At 38.1% G+C, this 19,299-nt stretch overlaps 1 protein-coding gene across 4 annotated transcripts; it reads left to right on the top strand.

The window, feature by feature from the left end:
• Window positions 1–334: 334 nt before the first annotated feature.
• Window positions 335–18,770, top strand: p4ha2 (procollagen-proline, 2-oxoglutarate 4-dioxygenase (proline 4-hydroxylase), alpha polypeptide 2). Of its 4 annotated transcripts, none has more exons than XM_039618705.1 (15): window positions 335–476; window positions 6,084–6,183; window positions 7,966–8,062; window positions 8,219–8,370; window positions 9,503–9,640; window positions 10,110–10,349; window positions 11,825–12,021; window positions 12,845–13,021; window positions 13,377–13,447; window positions 14,046–14,145; window positions 15,827–15,880; window positions 16,457–16,522; window positions 17,252–17,320; window positions 17,702–17,798; window positions 18,240–18,770. In XM_039618705.1, the coding sequence occupies exons 2-15, from the start codon at window positions 6,102–6,104 to the stop codon at window positions 18,308–18,310; spliced, it is 1,611 nt and encodes a 536-aa protein (XP_039474639.1). In that variant the 5' UTR covers window positions 335–476; window positions 6,084–6,101; the 3' UTR covers window positions 18,311–18,770. The 4 variants fall into 4 exon arrangements, 3 of the variants coding, with proteins under 3 accessions (XP_039474639.1, XP_031581820.2, XP_031581819.2); XM_031725960.2 differs by lacking the exons at window positions 335–476; window positions 16,457–16,522 and adding exons at window positions 934–1,059; window positions 16,336–16,395; XM_031725959.2 differs by lacking the exon at window positions 335–476 and adding an exon at window positions 938–1,059.
• Window positions 18,771–19,299: the final 529 nt, after the last annotated feature.

Raw genomic sequence — 19,299 nt, 5'->3', positions numbered from 1 at the left:
ATTTTTGTTGCCTTTAGCCTTTATTCTAAACCTACAGAGGTTTTATGTTCTTCTGTATTGAGCACACTGAGTTTGCATGTAATGAAATGGGCTACATAAATACAGTTGCCATTGCAAAATGTAAAATGAAACTGGGTGGTATATAATCTGACATTAAAATAAAAAAAAATCGTATTCATGTAAAGTTAAAAATGTGCATATGTGTATCTACACGCACACTATTTTTTTAATTACAAAAAAAGGAATGTAGTCTTTCTTTCTAAATAAGAAGAGCCAATTCTCCACCCTACAGCTTAGAAGTCGCAGGAATGTCTCTGCGCATCTATTCGAAGCATTAAGGTGAGCCCTTCGGGAGGTTCTGTACGTGGCAGCGCTTTCCTCCACTCTCCGTACTTTTCATAACCCCTAGGTGCCAAGTGGATTTGCGTCCACATTGTCAAACGTGACTATCCTGTTTGAAAGCCACGAGAATCAAGGTAAGCTGACATTACATGCTGTCCCGGATTAGCTATCGCACTAAATGCTGTGTAGGATTACATCACGGCTGAGTCCTTGAGCTCGCATGCCTCCCGAACATGCTGGGATGGTTGTCAATCGTGGGTCCAACAGGCTTCTGTTGTTTTGGTTTTTTTTAGTGCACCAGACTGTACAGACTATCAGGTTCCCAAGGTTAAAGGAAAAAAAAAAAAAACATGTTATTCAGCGAGGTTTGTGTTCATTCCCGTGCTGTTTCTGCAGGTTACATTATAATGCGAGACACAGCTGAGTAGCAAATGTTCCACAGCGGACAGGGAGAAAGTTTTGAAAGTTTGCGCGAAACTTTGTGACCGAGCATAACATTCTGTGTTTTGCACACACACACATACTTTAAAGCGGAAAGTGTAGCTTTTTTCGGTACAGTGAATTAAAATCTCTACACAGTACGGACTACAGGACATTTACGGGACCAAAAAAAAGGGAAGTGTTGGGAATTTCTAGAAACAGCCGTCCCGGGCTGACGTCACTGGGACGGCTCCTCTGCCTCTGGAGATGGTTTGCACATTCGGTCGCGGAGGAAGAGTGAGTTTTGCTCATCTTTACTTAATTTCTGCTCTCACGCAGAGTAAGATTGGTCTGATGTTAGTAGTTATATCGACACATATTCCAGCCTCGCGGTGACATTGTTTCTATTTCATGTATCTCAAACAAAACACCTCTAGCTCTGCAACTAACGATTATTTTGATCGCTATTGGCTGTTATTATGCCAAATAACCATGTAAAACGAAACGGATAGCAGTGGCAGTTACAAGTACTAATACAAAATTCAAAAATATTAGTTTCATCTAATGTTAGAGTAATAAAAAAGATCAATTTTGCAGCTATCAGATATGTATATGTGTCTTTGAAAATGACCGAACAATTGTTAGTTATCAAACTACCGAATTAACCATGTAACATCTGAATGCTTATTATACTCACATTAGAGTCGTAGAAATAGGTCATATAGGGCTGTTATATGTATTTGCAATATAAATTAACTCCCTTTAAAGGGAGTGAATTCGCTGTGGCTGCCTTCTGGTTCAAAAGATTAGGTCTTGCATAGCTCCAAAAAAGGGCTTTGTTCTCCCTTAACAAATGGCACAGCGTCACTAAATACACTGGCCTGGTAGCTAAGTGATGCCCTGCAGTGATTTATCCATGGTAGAATGCAAATAATTGTCTCTGGCTGTTATGGGAGTGTGTATAAATGGAAGGTAACAAATAAAAGGCTTTCATACATCTGCCAGCTGCATAAACCCAGAAGACAGGTGACTCTTTGACTAAATAAGCTGCGGCCACTGTCCTGATCCAACTGTTTTCAACTAAACTGAATGCTACAACTGTCTCGCTGTCAAGTAGGTAAAATCCCCAATTAAATGCAAAGATAAAATATCTTTTGTTTTATTTAATAACTTATTAAATTAGGGTGATTTGGGTTATTATTGATCTCCAGCAACTTTGCCTTAATATAAACCACAGTAGAAGTCAGTAGTTTTCCATGCTTTTCCTCTGGATAATCTGTTTCCATGGTCAGCAGAACATGATTGGGATCTTGGATGAGGAATGCTCTCTTTCCATATCAAAGTAGGGGATGTGTCATAAGTAGTATTTCGATTGATTTGCTGACCACATAAAACCACAAAATTGCTCCACTTTGCTGACCTCATCCTGTGACATTTAGTGGAAGTGAAAGTCAAAGTGCGAGTGGCTTTAGATGAAACTGAATGAAGGGGTTGCCCGCTTATACTAAAAGCCCTGAAGAATTGAGCAAATTGTTAGTACTTTGTCAGTAAGGATCTTAAAAAGCACAAACCGTAACCAACCTATGCTGGGTGTTAAAGAGAGAAATCTCTTTTTTTCCTGCCCACAGTGTAATTTGAACTGCACAGAGTAGCAACTATCACCAGGTTGACTCTGGAATTTTTTTCATTGCTGGAGGATAGTTCTGTGTATTAGACTGATGGCCATTGATTGCCTGGGCATGTTCACCTGTTCTGGGTATGGTACAGGCAGGTGCTGTATGCGGCACACTGTGTGACATGCATGTGTTGTGGTTATGTGTCTATGTCTGCGTGTGGGCGTTGAGTTTGAGTCCTGTTTACTGATTACCATCAGTCGTTAAAATATCTGTTAAGCATCAACTGCTTGCTTTTCTTCTTAGTGCACCAGAGTGGAAAAAATTGGCAAGTACCAGGCATTTTTTTTTCTTCTTCTCTCTTTCCAGATTTTAGTTTTCTGGCATGCAACTTCCATTTTTTTGCTTACATGCAAAGATAGCTGCATTTACTCCCATCTAGGTTTATCAAAACACTGGAATTTGGTGTTTGGGGCCAAAAATCTACTCAGAAATGAATTTCTTTTCGGCTCTTCGACTTCTTTCCTCCTCATCCAAAATTCTATTTAAACTATTCTGTTATGTATGGGTGGGTGATGTCACTGTTTTTAACATTGTGGAATATAATCAATTTTCCAGAGGAATTGTACAGATGTCATCATTAAATAAAAAACAACACGTGATCTACCATGCGTGACCCAATTAAATGTGTGACTGATTACAAAATTGTTGGGGTGCTCATTGGACACACTTTCCATCTTGGAGTTGTAACGGATTTAGCGTACCAGACTTGAAGTAGCTGTGAGTGGACAAACATTCACAACATTCACACAACAGTCAGAGTGGAAAAACCGGGTGCAGAGATTAATAAGTGGCACTTTTTGCCTTTAAAGTGACCCAAACATATGGTCTTTTGGCTAGAATGTCCACCCGTGCTGTCATGGACCATATGTCCTGCAAACATGAGCCATTCAGATTCAAGGTTAAGCTTCAGGGAAAAAAACTAAACTTGTTCAAAATTTGGTAGAAGTATTTTGCAGAAGTGTTGAAATATTGCATCATTCAGACAGCTCCATCCTCTTTCCACAAGCCCGAGGTCATACATGCTTTCATTTTTTCCCTTGTTTGCATTTCTTAGAAATGAAATGTTTATATAAACGTATTAAATGAAAGACATTTTATCTTTGCACAATGATATGTTTAATCTTCTTCCTCTTAAAACTCACATTTATTTTAGTGTTTTCACCAGTCGGACAGATGTTGCACTGACCAGCCAAGCTTTTATGTGTTTAGTTTTTGTCAAGTACGTAAAGTTCCATAGAAGAGTAGAACAAGAGGACCACAGAAGTTGAACGTTTTACTCTCAGTGCAAACATTTGCTCCTAATAGGAACCCCTGCCCCGCTGCAGACCTTGCATCCTGATGTCTTTGCCAGAGACTGTGTTGCTTTGGTTCCTTATCTCACTTACTGAGCCACTCCTCCATGTAAAGCAGGAAAGTCTGAACAAACTCAACCCCAGTATGAGCTGGCAGATATACTTTTAGGCTATTATCATTGAGTTCAGGCCAGTTTTGCAAATGCTCAACATTAAAACTGATGCTCCTTAATGGAATGGCAAAATGTTGAAGATCTGCCTGCTTTCCTACCTACCCAGGTCTGAGATGCATGCACACAACTTTGGCCTGTGTACAAAGTGCAGCTGTGCATACCTGCCCTCTCAGGACCTCTCTGGACATCCTAGCCTCATTTTACTTTCTAGAAAAACCCGACACCACTCGGGTAGTAAGTGTAACAGACCTCTTTTTCAGGAATGTTGCCGCCTGCAGAAACAGGCCAGACTCTGTTTGAGCTGAGCAATGATACTGGCTGTAAATTACAAGGCGAGAGAAGCAATCGTTTACTTTTTAGTTTGAGACTTTGGTGATGATTATCTAGCCAGTGTTTAAGCCAACTCCAAATGCTTAAAGGTAACACACAAGAAGCTGAATTTATACTGAGAGGTATATTTAGTAATATATTAGTAATGCACATAAAGTTGCATTAAAGAATGTCTTAGCCTTCTTTCTGAGATCAGCATAAAGGTTTTCAGCCAATATACATCTGTCATCTCAGCATAAGGGTTGTGCTTTTTGTCAGTCATGTCACTCAAATGCAAATGTATTTATTCTGCGTACAATGCAAATTTAATCATATTCTTTGTGAACTGATTTACAGCTCTCATACATTCAGGAAGAGACAGTGGGAGGTTTTTTTTCTGTGTTTTGAAAATGTGTAACTTTTTCTTTCAATCCCAAAATGAACAGTGTGGCTAAATGTGTGCTGCTTCATCTCTTCTGAATCTTGGTCCAGTCATATCATTTTTTTGATCATACGGCTACAAAGTTACACCCTCTGTGGTACATTCCAGTGTAATAGCTGTAATTGTAAATGTTAAAAGAGACGATGAGGAAAAATAGTTCTTTCCTATACACGTGAAGGAGATTTCAGATTTCAGCCTTTCTTCTGTGGATTAGCATCGGCATGTCTGTGTCAGATGTTTACCCCATCAGAAGAGTCAGGATGTCACATATGAGCCACATACCACCTGTGTTTGTGTCTATTTTCACAAAGGCCTCACACCATCACTGGCAGACAGATGTGGTGCTTACACACTGACATTTATTTCCTGTAAATTTGTTACGCTTGTTCCTTTTGGACACCATGTTGCTTGTCACTGTAGAAAATCACTGTATTTGCCCAGAAGGTGTCAGTCAAATAGTTCTTTTCTTTCCAGGAGGTTATTAAGCTATTTCTTTACTCAAATTTATTCAAACATCAATGTCTCTGTGCTTGCAGTTAGAATTATAGATGTCTATGTTTTAAACATACTGTAGTAAACAGTCATCAGTGAGAAGTGGTGTTTTAAAAACAGAAGGAAAGGAGAAAGTAGCACGCAGTTGCTTTTTACAGTCTTGGACTGATGTTACTTTTCTTCTACTTTTTCTGCTTCAGCCCTGTAGCTGGCTCCGATACTTAATCCTCATAACACTACTAATGCATTGTGGCAAAGTCTGCCATGAATAAACACTGAGGTTTTGTGCCTTATTGTGTTTTATTTAGTGTGTCAAATGCATCTAATTGTATGAAAATTTAGGTTATATTTTTAACAGCAAGGCACGTAAGTAAGTAAATAGGTACATAAGATTATCTTCAGTGCACGAGCTCGTTTCCAAAATAAATTTTCTGGTTGTCATGTTAAATTGTAGAGCAGGAGACTGAAAATGAACTTATGCCGACCTGGCGCGACCCTGATGGAAAGAGAAATGAGAAAATTACACACATAAACATATTAAAAATATACTGTTCAGTTACAGCTGTGTCCCCTATTTTTCCCTTCTCAGTGAGAACTGGGAACAATAGACCATGACTCATTTGTAGGAAACGTGCTGGAAACTTTGAGAATTGTTTGGCAATCTGCAAATTTGGTCTGGAAACACAGAGTCACTGAATAAACTACAGACTTGGTGTAACACAAACTGAAAATTTGAAACTATTTATGTATGATACGCTTACAAATTGTGTTAAACGGCTTTAAGGAGGAATACTTCAAAAAAGACACTTTATTCATAGAGTTTTATAGAGAGCAGTGGATAAAAAATCTCTTTATATGCTTTATAATGTTCGGCATAACTAGTTTATTTTGCGTGCCACTGTGAAATGATGTGATTATGTTTTTTATGTAATTGCAGGTTACTGAACAAGGCAGAATGAGCAAACTCCTGCTTTTTGTCTCCTCGGTCCTGCTGTGTTGCTGCCGGACCACACGGGCAGAGATCTTTACATCCATTGGTAGGTTTACTGGTTGGCAGGGCAGCTAGTCCACTTATCACAGTGTCGCTGCCTCCTTCACATACTGAAGTGTCCTTGGGCCTGACTCTTAAAAATGAGTCAGGCCGATCGGTGTCCTGTGTGTGAAAGAGAGACTGGTAGAATGTGAAAGATATTGCTGCTTACCTGTATTGCCTCTTTTTTGTTGTATTATAAGTCAATGGGTAATAAAATTGTGGGGAAAAAATCCCATCTTTTGGAAGGCGTCAAAATAAAATAAATATTTTCTATAAAAGGTCAAGAGAACAAATAGAAAATAAAACATCAGTATCTGTTCCAACAATTATCCTCAAGATAATTTAAAGAAACTTTGTCAGTTCTTTAAACATTTAGTGTTAGAACCTCAGAAACTAGAAAGCATTAGTGAGTGAGCCTTTAATCTGTCATCAAGTGTTTGGAATTACTTGGGACTCATTTACAAGACTTGCATGAATAGTCATTCATTCATTCAATTGATTAATCAAACCAAGCCCACGGGTCAAGAGCTCAGTGCTACTCTGGATTTAAAAAAAACAATCTTGACTGATGCCTTACCAATTAACTGTGTGTTATTTTTAATCAGATCGGCCTCGTTTGACCACAATAATAGGATGCTGAATTGCTCAAGAATGCACATCTGTGCTTTGCACTTTGTATTAAATGGAGGATGTGGCCAGAAGAGGACTAATAATAACTATATGGAGAAATAGTTGTGGTACATTGATTCCTTTTTCTTTCTTTCTTTCAAATCAGTGCTCAGATATTCAGCATGATTTCCATAGAAATTAATCTCTTGAACCACTTTAAAAGGGAAAAAAAGCTTTTCTTACACAATGTCCTTGCTTTGTGCAATCACAGAGACATTGTTGGCAAACAGAAAATGTTTTTTGTATACAATATGTGTCACATCGCTCAACAGGTTAGTTCTTATTGCTTGGAAAGGTATACTGCTATGCTGTTCTGATGATATATTGCACTTAGATGGTCAGATATGCTGTTTGCATGCAAAAACAATGCAGGCTTGTCATCCTCTGTCTCTTAAAACTTGTGTTAAGCTGAGCAATCCCATGAGGATGTTTACTAAGCACACTACACCCCATCTATCTCTTCCAAGGCTCATGGGTGGGTGCTTAACTGTAATTTTGCTGAGTAATTCTATACTATTAAAGCCCCGCAGTTTTTGGCCCAAGAGTTATTTTCAGCCTAAGTCTGAGGGGAGTGGTGGGGAGAAAGTGCTACCAGAAATAGATTCATTTTTTTTTCATTGGCTTTTAAAGCAAAATACAAGAGAAAAACATTTCTATAGCTTATTATTTTATTTTATTTTTTTTTATTTTTTTTTACTGACTCCTCAAACCAAAGTACCTGACAACACGTATTCACATATTCCCACGCACACTAATACAGCTCTTTATAATACAGTCTAACCAATGTGCCTGTCTTACAGCTAATATTTATTTACCCATTAACCTAATATGCCTGTGATCATTGTGGGAGGAAACAAGAGCGCCCAGAGGAAAATCCCACATGGAGAACATGCTGAACAAACAGAAAGGTCTCTCGACCGTCTGATCAGCAGGCTAAGCGCTGCACCAACATGTCATCAAGTATCGCTTGATGGAGTTTTAATGTGAAATGAGTCATTTTGCCTCCGAAACACTAAACCTGCAAATTGCCTGAAATTGTAGTAATGAACAAGCTGATGTTGACTTTGTCCTCCGTGAAACCTCTAATTTATCTTCATATCTGTGTGTGTGCCTACAGGCCAAATGACAGACCTGATCTACACAGAAAAGGAGCTGGTTCAGTCTCTGAGGGAGTACATCAAAGCAGAGGAGTCCAAGCTGGCCGCTGTAAAAAGGTACACTCTGAACTCTCAGACATCACCCCCTATTAGTCTGTCGACTGTGTGTTACTTTGCCTTTAATCCTTTCTCACATTTATAGGGTAAGTTGATATGAAGTGTGTTGTCTCTATATAAAATGTGTAGTAGAATCACCCTGTATCCGTTTCTTAGCTGGGCCAATAAACTTGATGCCCTGACCAGAGTATCCACCGCTGACCCAGAAGGCTACCTGGCTCACCCAGTGAATGCCTATAAACTGATGAAGAGACTCAACACTGAGTGGTCTGAACTGGAGAGCCTGGTGCTTCAGAATCCCGCTGATGGTAAGGATATATCTCCAAAACAGTATTTTCCTAAAGGAGCACTCGTGAAGTGCCATGATTTTAACTCTGCTTGGAAAACTTGGGATGTTTTCTGTGTGGTCTGTGAGATCTTGCAGATCATCACGTGCATGCTAGAATCAGACAAATGGGAAATTTTTTTTTTTTTTATGTTTTTGTAGATTAAATGTGAATTCTAGAGTTTTTGTGTCCATGCAGATACAGATATACAGGTATTTGCATACTCTGTGTGTTTAAACAGTGCCTACCTCTGCGTCTAGAGCAATTCATTTGCCACTTTACTTAATGCATATTGCAAAATATAGGAAAAATACTTCAGTATATGTTTTCTTGGCCAAATCTGTATGTTACCCTTTATTAATCCCAAATCAATAGCGTTCTTTTTATTGGCTTTTAAAGCAAAACCCAACGGGAAAAACTTTTAGAAAAGTTTTTTGTAATTTTACTGACTGATCAAACCACTGTACCTGGCAACCTGTATTCACCTATTCTATGTATTTTCACCATGACACAATATATACAGTAATATATCTCTCTCAGCATAACCAAAAGGCAAGCAGCACAGAGCAAATATAAGCTCCAGAATGGATGTGAGGAGAATGAATGCAGCTTTTGCTGGGGAGTGGAAATGTTTGCTGTGCTGCTTAGTCCACATGCTGTGATCAAGAACAGAGCTTGTCATGTTTTAGCTGCAGCTGTTCCTCATATCTGCATATTTTGGCAATGAAGAGTGTGTGTGTGTGTGTCTTTGTCTCTGTGCACTTGGAGCTGAAAGTGTGTACGTGTTTAGACACGGGACCATATCTGTGTAAGGCAGATAAACCTAGCATAAGTGTACAGAATTCAGTAACTGTATTGCACGGTTGTGATGCTATTGCGTAGTACAGTCTGTGAAGACACGCACACAGAGACTGACTAAAAAGGCGAAAACACATTCCAGCTACACCTTTAGAGCTGGTACATCTAGAGCAATATAATGTTGCTGTTCTGCATGTGTAAATAAACAATTAAGTACCAACAAGTTTACAGTGACCCAAATTTGAATTATATGCCAGTGTTTCATGTGATACATGCAAATGAGATGTACAGAAAGACATTCTTAATTTCTGTCCAGGGTTCGTCTCCAACATGTCCGTACACAGACAATATTTCCCAGACGAGGAAGATGAGACGGGTGCAGCCAAGGCGTTGATGCGCCTGCAGGACACGTACCAACTGGATTCTGAAGCCTTCTCCAAAGGAAAGCTGCCAGGTAAGCAAGAAGTGTGCGTTGAATATAAAAAAAGCATTAAAATATCACAAAGGGAAGAGTAACTTAAGCGTGTCATGTCTGTTACTTTTTGGTTCACACTTAAGTGTTTTGACCTATCATGCACATCAGTGCTGATAGAAACGGATCAAATGACCTGTCCTACTTCCTGAACCACAGCGTCACCACACTGTTTATTACTACTTTATAGCAGGTTAAAAGACGTTTAGTTCATATTAATTTCTCATAAAAATAGGTGCATTTCCTGAAAAGTAAACCAAGCCAGTATCTCTTAGCTGTTAAGTTACCAGATATTTCAGGTCTCAGTTTCTTAAGTAAAATGTTGTCTGCCTGGTACACATCTATGCTATCACTTAGTTAATAACTTAATAAATGGTGCACATTAAAAAAAATGGTATGTGTTAAGTACATTTTGTTCAGTCATTTAGTCTTACTGAGTGGTTCCCATCAGGTGTGCACTCCAGTGCTGTGCTGACCGTGGATGACTGCTTCGACATGGGAAAGACGGCTTACAACGATGCAGACTATTACCATGCCGTGCTGTGGTTGCAGCAGGCCTTGAAACAACTGGACGATGGCGAGGAAGCTGTGGTTTCCAAGGCAGACATTTTGGACTACCTCAGCTATTCTGTTTACCAAATGGGTGACCTCCCTCGAGCCATTGAACTAACGCGACGGCTTGTAGCTATTGGTAAGATACAACATAGGCAAATGAAGCATTCTGCCTGCACACCAACACTCATTACACACACACACTCTATTTCCAGCCTGAGTCGGACACAGATGTAGTCTTCCTTGCAAATATAAAAACTGGATGAATGGGGTTCATGGGACACATATTTAGATCAAATGTTTTATGTAAATATGTTTAAAGATTTAAGCTGAGTCTTTTTCATTTGTTTCTAATTACACCTTCTTCTACAACTCAATTTCTCTACTGTGCTGTAATTAATAGTTTGCTTTCTTCTGGTTTCACTAGTTACCAAAGTTCATTCTCCTCTCTGACTGTTGTGGTGCTCTGTGCTCACCACAGTAGCTGGGTGTTGTCCATTCGAGAAAAAAAAGCGGCCTGTGGGTTTAAACTGTTATTTTAGCCTCTGTATCACAGGCTCTGACAGCTATAGGTCACAGGCTACAGCTACATTTTCAAGTTGTGGTATACTTGTTTACTTGTCAAGTGAAATGAATTGAGCTGTTGTAGAGGTGAAACGGTATGCCATCAAGTGCTGCAAAAATATCCTGCAAATAACACACCTCATACAGAAATACTCCAGTATGTGACTCGCCCGTAAAAGTGGGACACAAATGTACAGCATGAAAACACATTTCTGGGACATTTTCCAGCACATACCTGGCTATATATATACAAGACAGAGCACATCTGAAATGGAGGAGAGAAACATGATGTTCTCACTGTCTCATAACCCGCAGTAATATTAATTCCATCAGGAGATCCTGAGGTTGTAGTCACTCTGGAAATTTCCTAACTAAATGTGTAATGCTGTAAGCGCACATGCTTACAGTCCTGTGTAAAACTACACCCAGCAAACTGCAAATACATTAACCCCCTAGAAGAACCACGACTGAATCAACAGGTAAGATACACAATAACTAAAATACACTTAAAGTTTCTTTGTTTCTGTAAATGAGCTGACGTTGCTACTAAATTAATTAGGCTTCAATGAAGAGGCACTACCTGTAAATTCCACAAGAGGGTGCACTTTTTCCATTATTTAACTCAGTTACTTTAGTAACTGAACAACAAATAACAAGAGGAAGACACAAAGGGAAAGTTTTTTGATAATAGGTTTTCTTAGTGTTGTATTCACTAAGAAAACCTTCAAGATTAAAAAAAATGTTTTGTCTTTATGTGAATAATAACCATTAGATACATTATAGCTGATGAATTTGAAGTAAAAAACTTCAGAATTGTTCTGTTGCTGGCAAATGAGTAAATGCAGCTATATCACAAAGTCTTAACAAAATAAAGTAGAAAACAGGCATATTTGCAGGGTTATATATTTGTTTGTTTGTTTGTTTTCAGTGTCTACCTACCATGACTACTGTTTGAAATGTGTTGTTAGCACACAACGGGGACACGGCTCCAAAGTGTTTCATATCATCATGTTCTTCTACCTCTGTTAATCACTTTTGTTGTATTGACAGATCCCAGCCACCAGAGGGCAGGAGGAAACCTCCGTTATTTTGAGCAGCTACTGATGAAGCAGCTCCGTGAGATGAACCAAGACTACCAGCCTCCATCTGAGGAGCCCATTCAGCTGGGAACCTACAGTAGACCCAAAGACCATCTCCCAGAGAGAGAGTCCTACGAGGCTCTGTGCAGAGGAGAGGGGATCCAAATGGTGAGCCATCCTGCAGACTTTCTATCTTGAGTTGCTATTTTGTGAAACCAAATCCTAAATTGAGTATTTATGTGTTTTCATTGATTTTTATGGACATTCATGCATGTAATCTCAAATGGAGTATGGCAAAGCAAGTCAAAAGCTAACTGTAAACAACACGTACTTGTTAGGCTGTTTTCTGATGTAAAATCAGCACTAGCCAAGCCAAAAACGTCAGCCCTGAATTAAGATGTATTTAATCTTGAAAAGCAATACATAAGAAACTAGTTTTACCATGACTTTGTTGCAGATTTTTCTATGTGCAAACTATAACCAAACTATAAAGGGGGATTAAAGTATAATTGTCTAAACATGGTGATTATTTGTGCACAATAAGAGCACAGAAACGTTTATAGACAGCAACTGGAAACCTATTGCATAATTAGATGTGTTTATTGTCAGCAGGCTGAATCAAAAGAAACTGGATTCCATTAGTGTTTTTACTAGTGTATGGGGATTTAGTAACCCTTTTGGAACCTAAGCTACAACTCTTGCTTTAAACAACAAAATTAGGCTGCTCTCTGTATAAACAAACAGGACCACAGGAAAAACCACACGCACGGAGTACAGAGTCATTTACAACAGAGATAATTCTGTAGTCTATTAAAGTTTAGACGCTTAAAATGACGAAGAGGTCGGTCAACCCTGCTACCAAGCTCAGATACCTGTGCTACTATGAGGCTGCATTATAAATGCATGGCACTACACATTGTATTCATTAAAGTTAGTTATAAAATTGAAAAGAATGACAAAATTAAAAATTTTCTTTGTTTTTTTTTACTAGACTGAAGCGAGGAGGAGCCGTTTGTTCTGTCGCTACCATGACGGTAAAAGAAACCCTCACCTTCTGCTGAAGCCTGTTAAAGAAGAGGACGAGTGGGACAGCCCCCACATTGTGCGCTACCTGGATTTGTTGTCAGATGAGGAGATTGAGAAGATCAAAGAGCTGGCAAAACCCAGGGTAAGCAGAATATTCGTCAAAGATCAAAATATTGAAGTACTTTAACGGTTAATGAGACTAATGCACAGGAGGAAAGCTTTTGAACATTACCTTCTTATGGATGCTGATAGAGTGCACGTTCTTTGTGTTAAAAACTCATTCAAGCTAAGCTATACAGAGCAAAACATGGACTAAATTTAAAAAAAAAAATATTGGTTGGCATATAAATAAGAAATAGTTGTAAAGTATGTAGGATTAACAGTTAAGAGTGGATGAGAAGAGTGGTACCACAACGTAAAACTGGAATGATTGGATTAACTCTTATGTTTAATGTTTTATTTCTTTCTGTTCTTGTACTTTATTTATTTTTTTCAAGCTTGCACGAGCCACCGTCCGTGATCCCAAAACAGGTGTCCTGACCACAGCCAACTACAGAGTCTCGAAAAGGTAACGCATCCAGGAAAAAAGGATCCTTTGGTTTGGTTTTGTTGTTTTGAGTTTCTCGTAATCACTACATAGTTTAAGTACATAAATTAATTCACAATACACAACTTTTGTTTAATTGCAGTATCTTGTAATGAGCAGGGAAGTTGAGAAAAAAATCTCTTGGCAGCCAAGTTAGTGAACACTTCAGTTAACATCACCTGTGTCTTCAGTAGGAGTTCAAGTGCAAGATGAGTCATTTATTAGAAATGGGGCATACCTTATGATGGACTCCAGGAATACACTAGCTTGTATCCTCCTGAGGCTAGGTTTGGGTCTCTTGCTGGTCTTGAACCAGCGATACTGCATGTGTCAAGTGAATGGTGCTGATGGTTCAAACATATTTTAATAGGACTAAATCTTAATAGCTTTGGTAAATGGACTGGTTCTTATATAATGCTTTTCTACTCTACTCGTGTACTCAGAGTACTTTATACAACAAGGTCAGAGTAAAACTTTGTCATCTCCCTCATTTGTTGTATATCAAGTCTTGTTTCTCTAAATTCCCAATTGTTTTTAAGTGTGTGTGTGGGCCACGTTTAATACATGTTTGTTTATTCAGTGCGTGGTTAGAAGGAGAGGAGGACCCCGTCATTGACAGAGTCAATCAGAGAATAGAAGCCATCACCGGTCTCACAGTAGAAACTGCAGAGTTATTGCAGGTAATCGAGTCTGTTTCACACATTTGATATTTAGCCTAACCTGTGTAGTTAGTGAGTGTTGACTCAGGAAGTCAAAAATCCTACTCAGACACTTAAAAATACTGTTTTTACTCTTTAACTTCAATAGAAATAAATAGTTGGTACTTTCACCTGGCAGAATATGTTTTTGTTCGTTTGTTTATTTGTTTATTTTTTATTACAGCATTTCTCTTTAATTAGATTTCCGTAACCCAAAGTAGAGTTAATGATATATGAATAGACTCTAAATAATTAAGTCTTCACTTCAGATTTGCCTGTGCACCATCACTTCTTTGGATCCATTTTTCCAGCTGAAACCGAGATTATCTAAACTACAAACAGATAGTCCAACAGGAGACTTCTGGTCTTGTCTTTTATTTCTAACCTCGCTATCTCTTTGAGAGCTAGTTTTTGTCTTTTACTCCAATTTTACACAGAAGCATTTAGTTTCTGCAAGCCTTAAAGTGACTGCATGTAATATGGGGATGGGCGCGACTAGTTTTCCCCATGTGCAGAAAATGAATCACAGATGAATAATATGAAATAGTCTTATAATGAAATATCACTTTCTTTCAAGAGGAACAGGTAAACAATGCTATCCAGTTCAGATGTTCTTATCTCATCATATGGTTTTTCATGTCAATGTGCAGTCCCATATGAAATCAGAGGTAACTGTACTCCTAAAGGCTCCACTGAGACCGGTGACTTTGCCAAATAGAGGCGTTAACCCCAGATAATCACTTACAGCTTTGACCATGTTTACATCGTACATCTGCTTTATCTCACAGCAGCCTGTGGGCTCACTCTATGGGGTTCCTTTTGAGTTGCTCATACCTTTTACATATACTTACTGTACTTTATTTTAAACTTGTAAATTAAATGCTAACTCTTAAATAATGGAAGAAAAGATAATGATGCTGTTACTTTTACTTGATTTGATCTGGTTTATTTAAGAGTGTCTTTAGACGAATCCAAACCATCACCGTTCCATAAGTTGGTTATTTTCTGTTTTCATAGTTTCTAAGGGAGGTATAGCAATTCTGATTGAAGTGCCAAATTCACTAGAGGACAGTGGTCAGAGCTTACTCATGAAACCATCAAACCGATACTAAAAACATGCAACAGCTTCACACACAGGACATGTACTTTTCAAAGTAAAATTCATATTTATACAAGTTATAAATATGTTCTATATGAATTAATAATAACCTTTACATGGCTTTAAATACAAACAAACAATAAAAAAAAAACCCTCTGGCACATAATGTGAATAAAACCAAACAAATGAATCAAGTAAAAAAATAAAGACGACCTTTAACAAGGTTGCATGAATCAAAGTTTCTTACTCACTAAAAGTATTGTAAAGGAGTTTGCAATGTTAAAAGATGAGATATAAATAATTAATAAAAAAGTTTCAAAAGTGTGTTAGAAATAATGATGCAGAATTAGCTGGGAAAATTTCCCTTTATCGATTAATTATTTTTGCCATTATTGAGACTTTGTGTCTTCTGGATTTGTAGTCTTATGTAGTGTAGTTTAGTTGTTTTGCACAAGTTAAATAACACACAGAGCAACAAAATGAGTTACTGATTCAGTTCTCAGTGGACAGGAGAGTTAATTTATCACCTCTATCTAAGAGTCATTTTTGTCATTGGCTGACCAGGTTGCAAACTATGGCGTGGGAGGACAGTATGAGCCACATTTTGACTTCTCCAGGGTGAGTTCACTTTTTAGGTGAAAGTTTGTGTGCACTGTGGATGTGAAAACTTCCGTGGTTTGTCTTGGCATGCTTCCCACTTTCCGAAACTTAACTTAAATATGTCTTACTTGTGAACAGAATTACTTGTGTTACAGAATGACTAATACATGAGAGTGTGTGTATATATGTGTATATATATCCATATACATATATACCTTTTTTTTTTTTTTTTTTTTTTTTAGTTGAGGGTAAGAATGCGCTAAATAATAAGAGTGATTCTCTTCTATTCCCTTGAAGACATAATTTATTAAATATATAAAAAGTTGTCTTTAACTCAAATTAAAGCAAAAAACATAAACGTCTGACAAATAACAGATAAATAATACATTTAATTTGAATGTAGTTTGTGCCTTTAATGGCAGGCTCTAATTTTGAGTCTATTTGGTGATCGGTTAAATAAACATCTGTTGCAGCGTCCTTTTGACAGCAACCTCCACGTCGATGGAAATAGACTTGCTACCTTCCTAAACTACGTAAGTAATGTGTGTGCAGTTTGTTATTATGTATCTTCACTCTTAAATTTTATCTTTATAGAAAGATGAGCCAGATGCTTTCAAAAGATTAGGCACTGGAAATCGTGTGGCGACTTTTTTAAACTACGTAAGTACACGTATCTGTTCACTGCTGATTGAAGGCAGTGGTGGCCGTCTCCTGGCATCCACTCTCCATCGTTTCACTCCGGCTTCATGGGCATAAGCAAAAGCTCTGGCTCAATGTTGGACTTGGATTGATTGACTTTCATAGACACTGCTGATAATGGCATTAATTGACCTGCAGTGTGTTGTCATAATTTTTAAGTTCACAATCAAGAATTAGTGCAAAAGGTTGTAACATTTCTTTGGCAATAATACTGAATAATATCAATACATAGCAAAAATGATGTTTACCTGTCAATCAGTTCTGGTACATATTGTAGAGAGTTTTGTTGTCCGCGCGCCATTAACAGGCCGACAAAGAACCTTGGTTTTTTTGTTTTTTTTTCTTCTTTTGCCTTTGCTAACATTGAGCTGCCTATGAGACAAGATTTTAATTTTGAATGATGTAGAGCATGTAGTGTATGGATTGCTGCACCCCACCTCCCCACCCCCGTTCACGGTTTAAATTCATACATCATACAATGTGCATATTTATCTATACTGTAAATTGGTAACAATTGGTAAACAAGTTTAAGGATGAAAGAAAACTAACCGCATTGAGGGAAGAACTTCACAACATGAACAATCACACTTTCTTATTTTTTATGTAACTTATTGAGACATGGTGTAGTATGGAATAGCATCTTATGAGAAGTGATAACAAGTGATTATAAATTATCTTGTCTTTTTTCAGATGAGTGATGTTGAGGCAGGAGGTGCCACAGTCTTCCCTGACTTTGGAGCAGCAATTTGGCCTAGAAAGGTGATGACATTTGTATGTTTCTTTGATTGTGAGCGAGCTTGTGTGAAGACCTGCATTATTCCCTTCGTCTTTTTATTTTATACTACTGCTATCCTCGGGCTATTAGTGTTTACTTTATAGTTAAACTGTTTTTTAACAAAATCAGAAATAGTTACGATCTAACAAAGACAGCTGAACAAACACACTTCCTAGGCATTTAAAAAAAAAAAAGATTTTTAATTTTTTTTTAAAGCTAATTCAGGTCCAGAATTATTCTGGTGCCATTGACTTTTTACCATACCATGAGCAGTAAGCCATTTTTACTCCAAGTCCTTTTAAACCTCTTATTTACTGGACACTCAACTTTATCATCATATTTGCCTTCTATTTATTTTTCCACAGGGAACATCGGTGTTCTGGTATAATTTGTTCAGGAGCGGAGAGGGAGACTATAGGACCAGACATGCAGCCTGTCCTGTCCTAGTAGGAAGCAAATGGGGTAAGCTGTAGTTCAGATGTATAAAGCCACATTTGTGATTCATCAAATAGGTTTGGAAACGGCCACGTTCTCATTATACATAAAGACAAGAAAACAGAAAACAGGAGGTCAATGACAATTACAGCTGCACAATTAGGAAATGAAACTAATAATGATAAAACAGCACTATAATAAGCAAAACTAATTCCCTAATACACTGTAAAAAATAAAATCTAATAATTGCTAGCTTTTCCATTTGTACAAGTATAAATATTTAATTAATTATAAATAAGAGAAGAATCCAGCAGGCTTAAATGTGGTTTACTTTAGGTACTTGAGATGTGCAAGCTTATTTACAAAAAAGTAAAAGTGTTCATATGATTTAAAATGTCAAAAGCTATTAGACAGCATGTTAAAGCTGCTTTACTTGGTTAATTTTTTTTTGTCTTGTCTTTTTGTCAGTCTCAAATAAGTGGATTCATGAGCGAGGTCAAGAGTTCAGAAGACCCTGTGGCCTGACAGAAGTGGACTGAAACTGACTTTACTCCTACACAGCACCCCGTGCTATCTTGCATAGATAGAGCGCTTTAGGTTGAAGTTGTAAAATGTTGCTTTTTTTTGTTTCTTTCTTTGGGTTTTGTTTGTTTGTGCTTTGTTTGTTTGTTTGTTCTATACATGGATTGCATTTTGTGAACTGACTCACCCGCTCACTTGCTGGTCAGTCCAGCTGTCTAACTGTGTGTCCACTGCTCTGTTTATCATCCTGTCCCAGAAAATGATTTTTACAAGTCTGAGTGGGAGGTTTGAGATTTTTTTTGTTTGTTTGTTTTGTTGTTGTTGTTTTTTTTTTTTTTACTGAAAAATAACTCAGATCTTTGTTGCGCATGGTCATGCCAACCACGCATCATTAAATGGGCAATTTAAATTAAGACTGAAGCAAACTGTGTCCTGAAATGGAATTAACAAATAAACACTGAAAAACACAAAGCTGTATTTTATGGGGGGGGTTGTGTTTTTTTTTTCCAGCATAAGTATTGACCGTGGCCACCCAGTGCACATGCTCCGCCCCAGGTGTCACTGTGGATGATGAGGTCATCCAAGAAGGCAGCATATGCAGCGTGTGGAGGCCATGGCGCATTTCAAAATGATGCTCTATGAGATTTATATGGCCGGGCAGGGGGGAGAACACATCTGCAAAATGCTGTTGCAATGCAGCAACATTTGCTCTCTGGGCCTGTGTGAGATGGTCATCACAATGGAGGGAGGTGGGAATGGTGGAATTTGGCACCTCTAGCCCCAGCCCATTTCTTTCATTCACCAGGCTCACCAGAAAAGGGGTTTCAGGGATAACTGGACCACTCGAGATCTCTGTCCAGAAGAGCACAGTCCTAAGAACAGCAAAGATACAGTGCAGGACCCTCAATTTCCCAGGCCTCGGGTAGAGAACCTGAGCTTAAAGGGTAAGGACTGCCTACAGGGATGAGTGGGGAATTTATATATAGATATAGAAATAGATAAAGTA

This window comes from Oreochromis aureus, linkage group 10 (genome assembly GCF_013358895.1).
Source record: "Oreochromis aureus strain Israel breed Guangdong linkage group 10, ZZ_aureus, whole genome shotgun sequence".
Classification (NCBI taxonomy): domain Eukaryota; kingdom Metazoa; phylum Chordata; class Actinopteri; order Cichliformes; family Cichlidae; genus Oreochromis; species Oreochromis aureus.
Note: the sequence above shows the minus strand (reverse complement) of the source record. Positions and strands in the feature narration are given on the sequence as shown.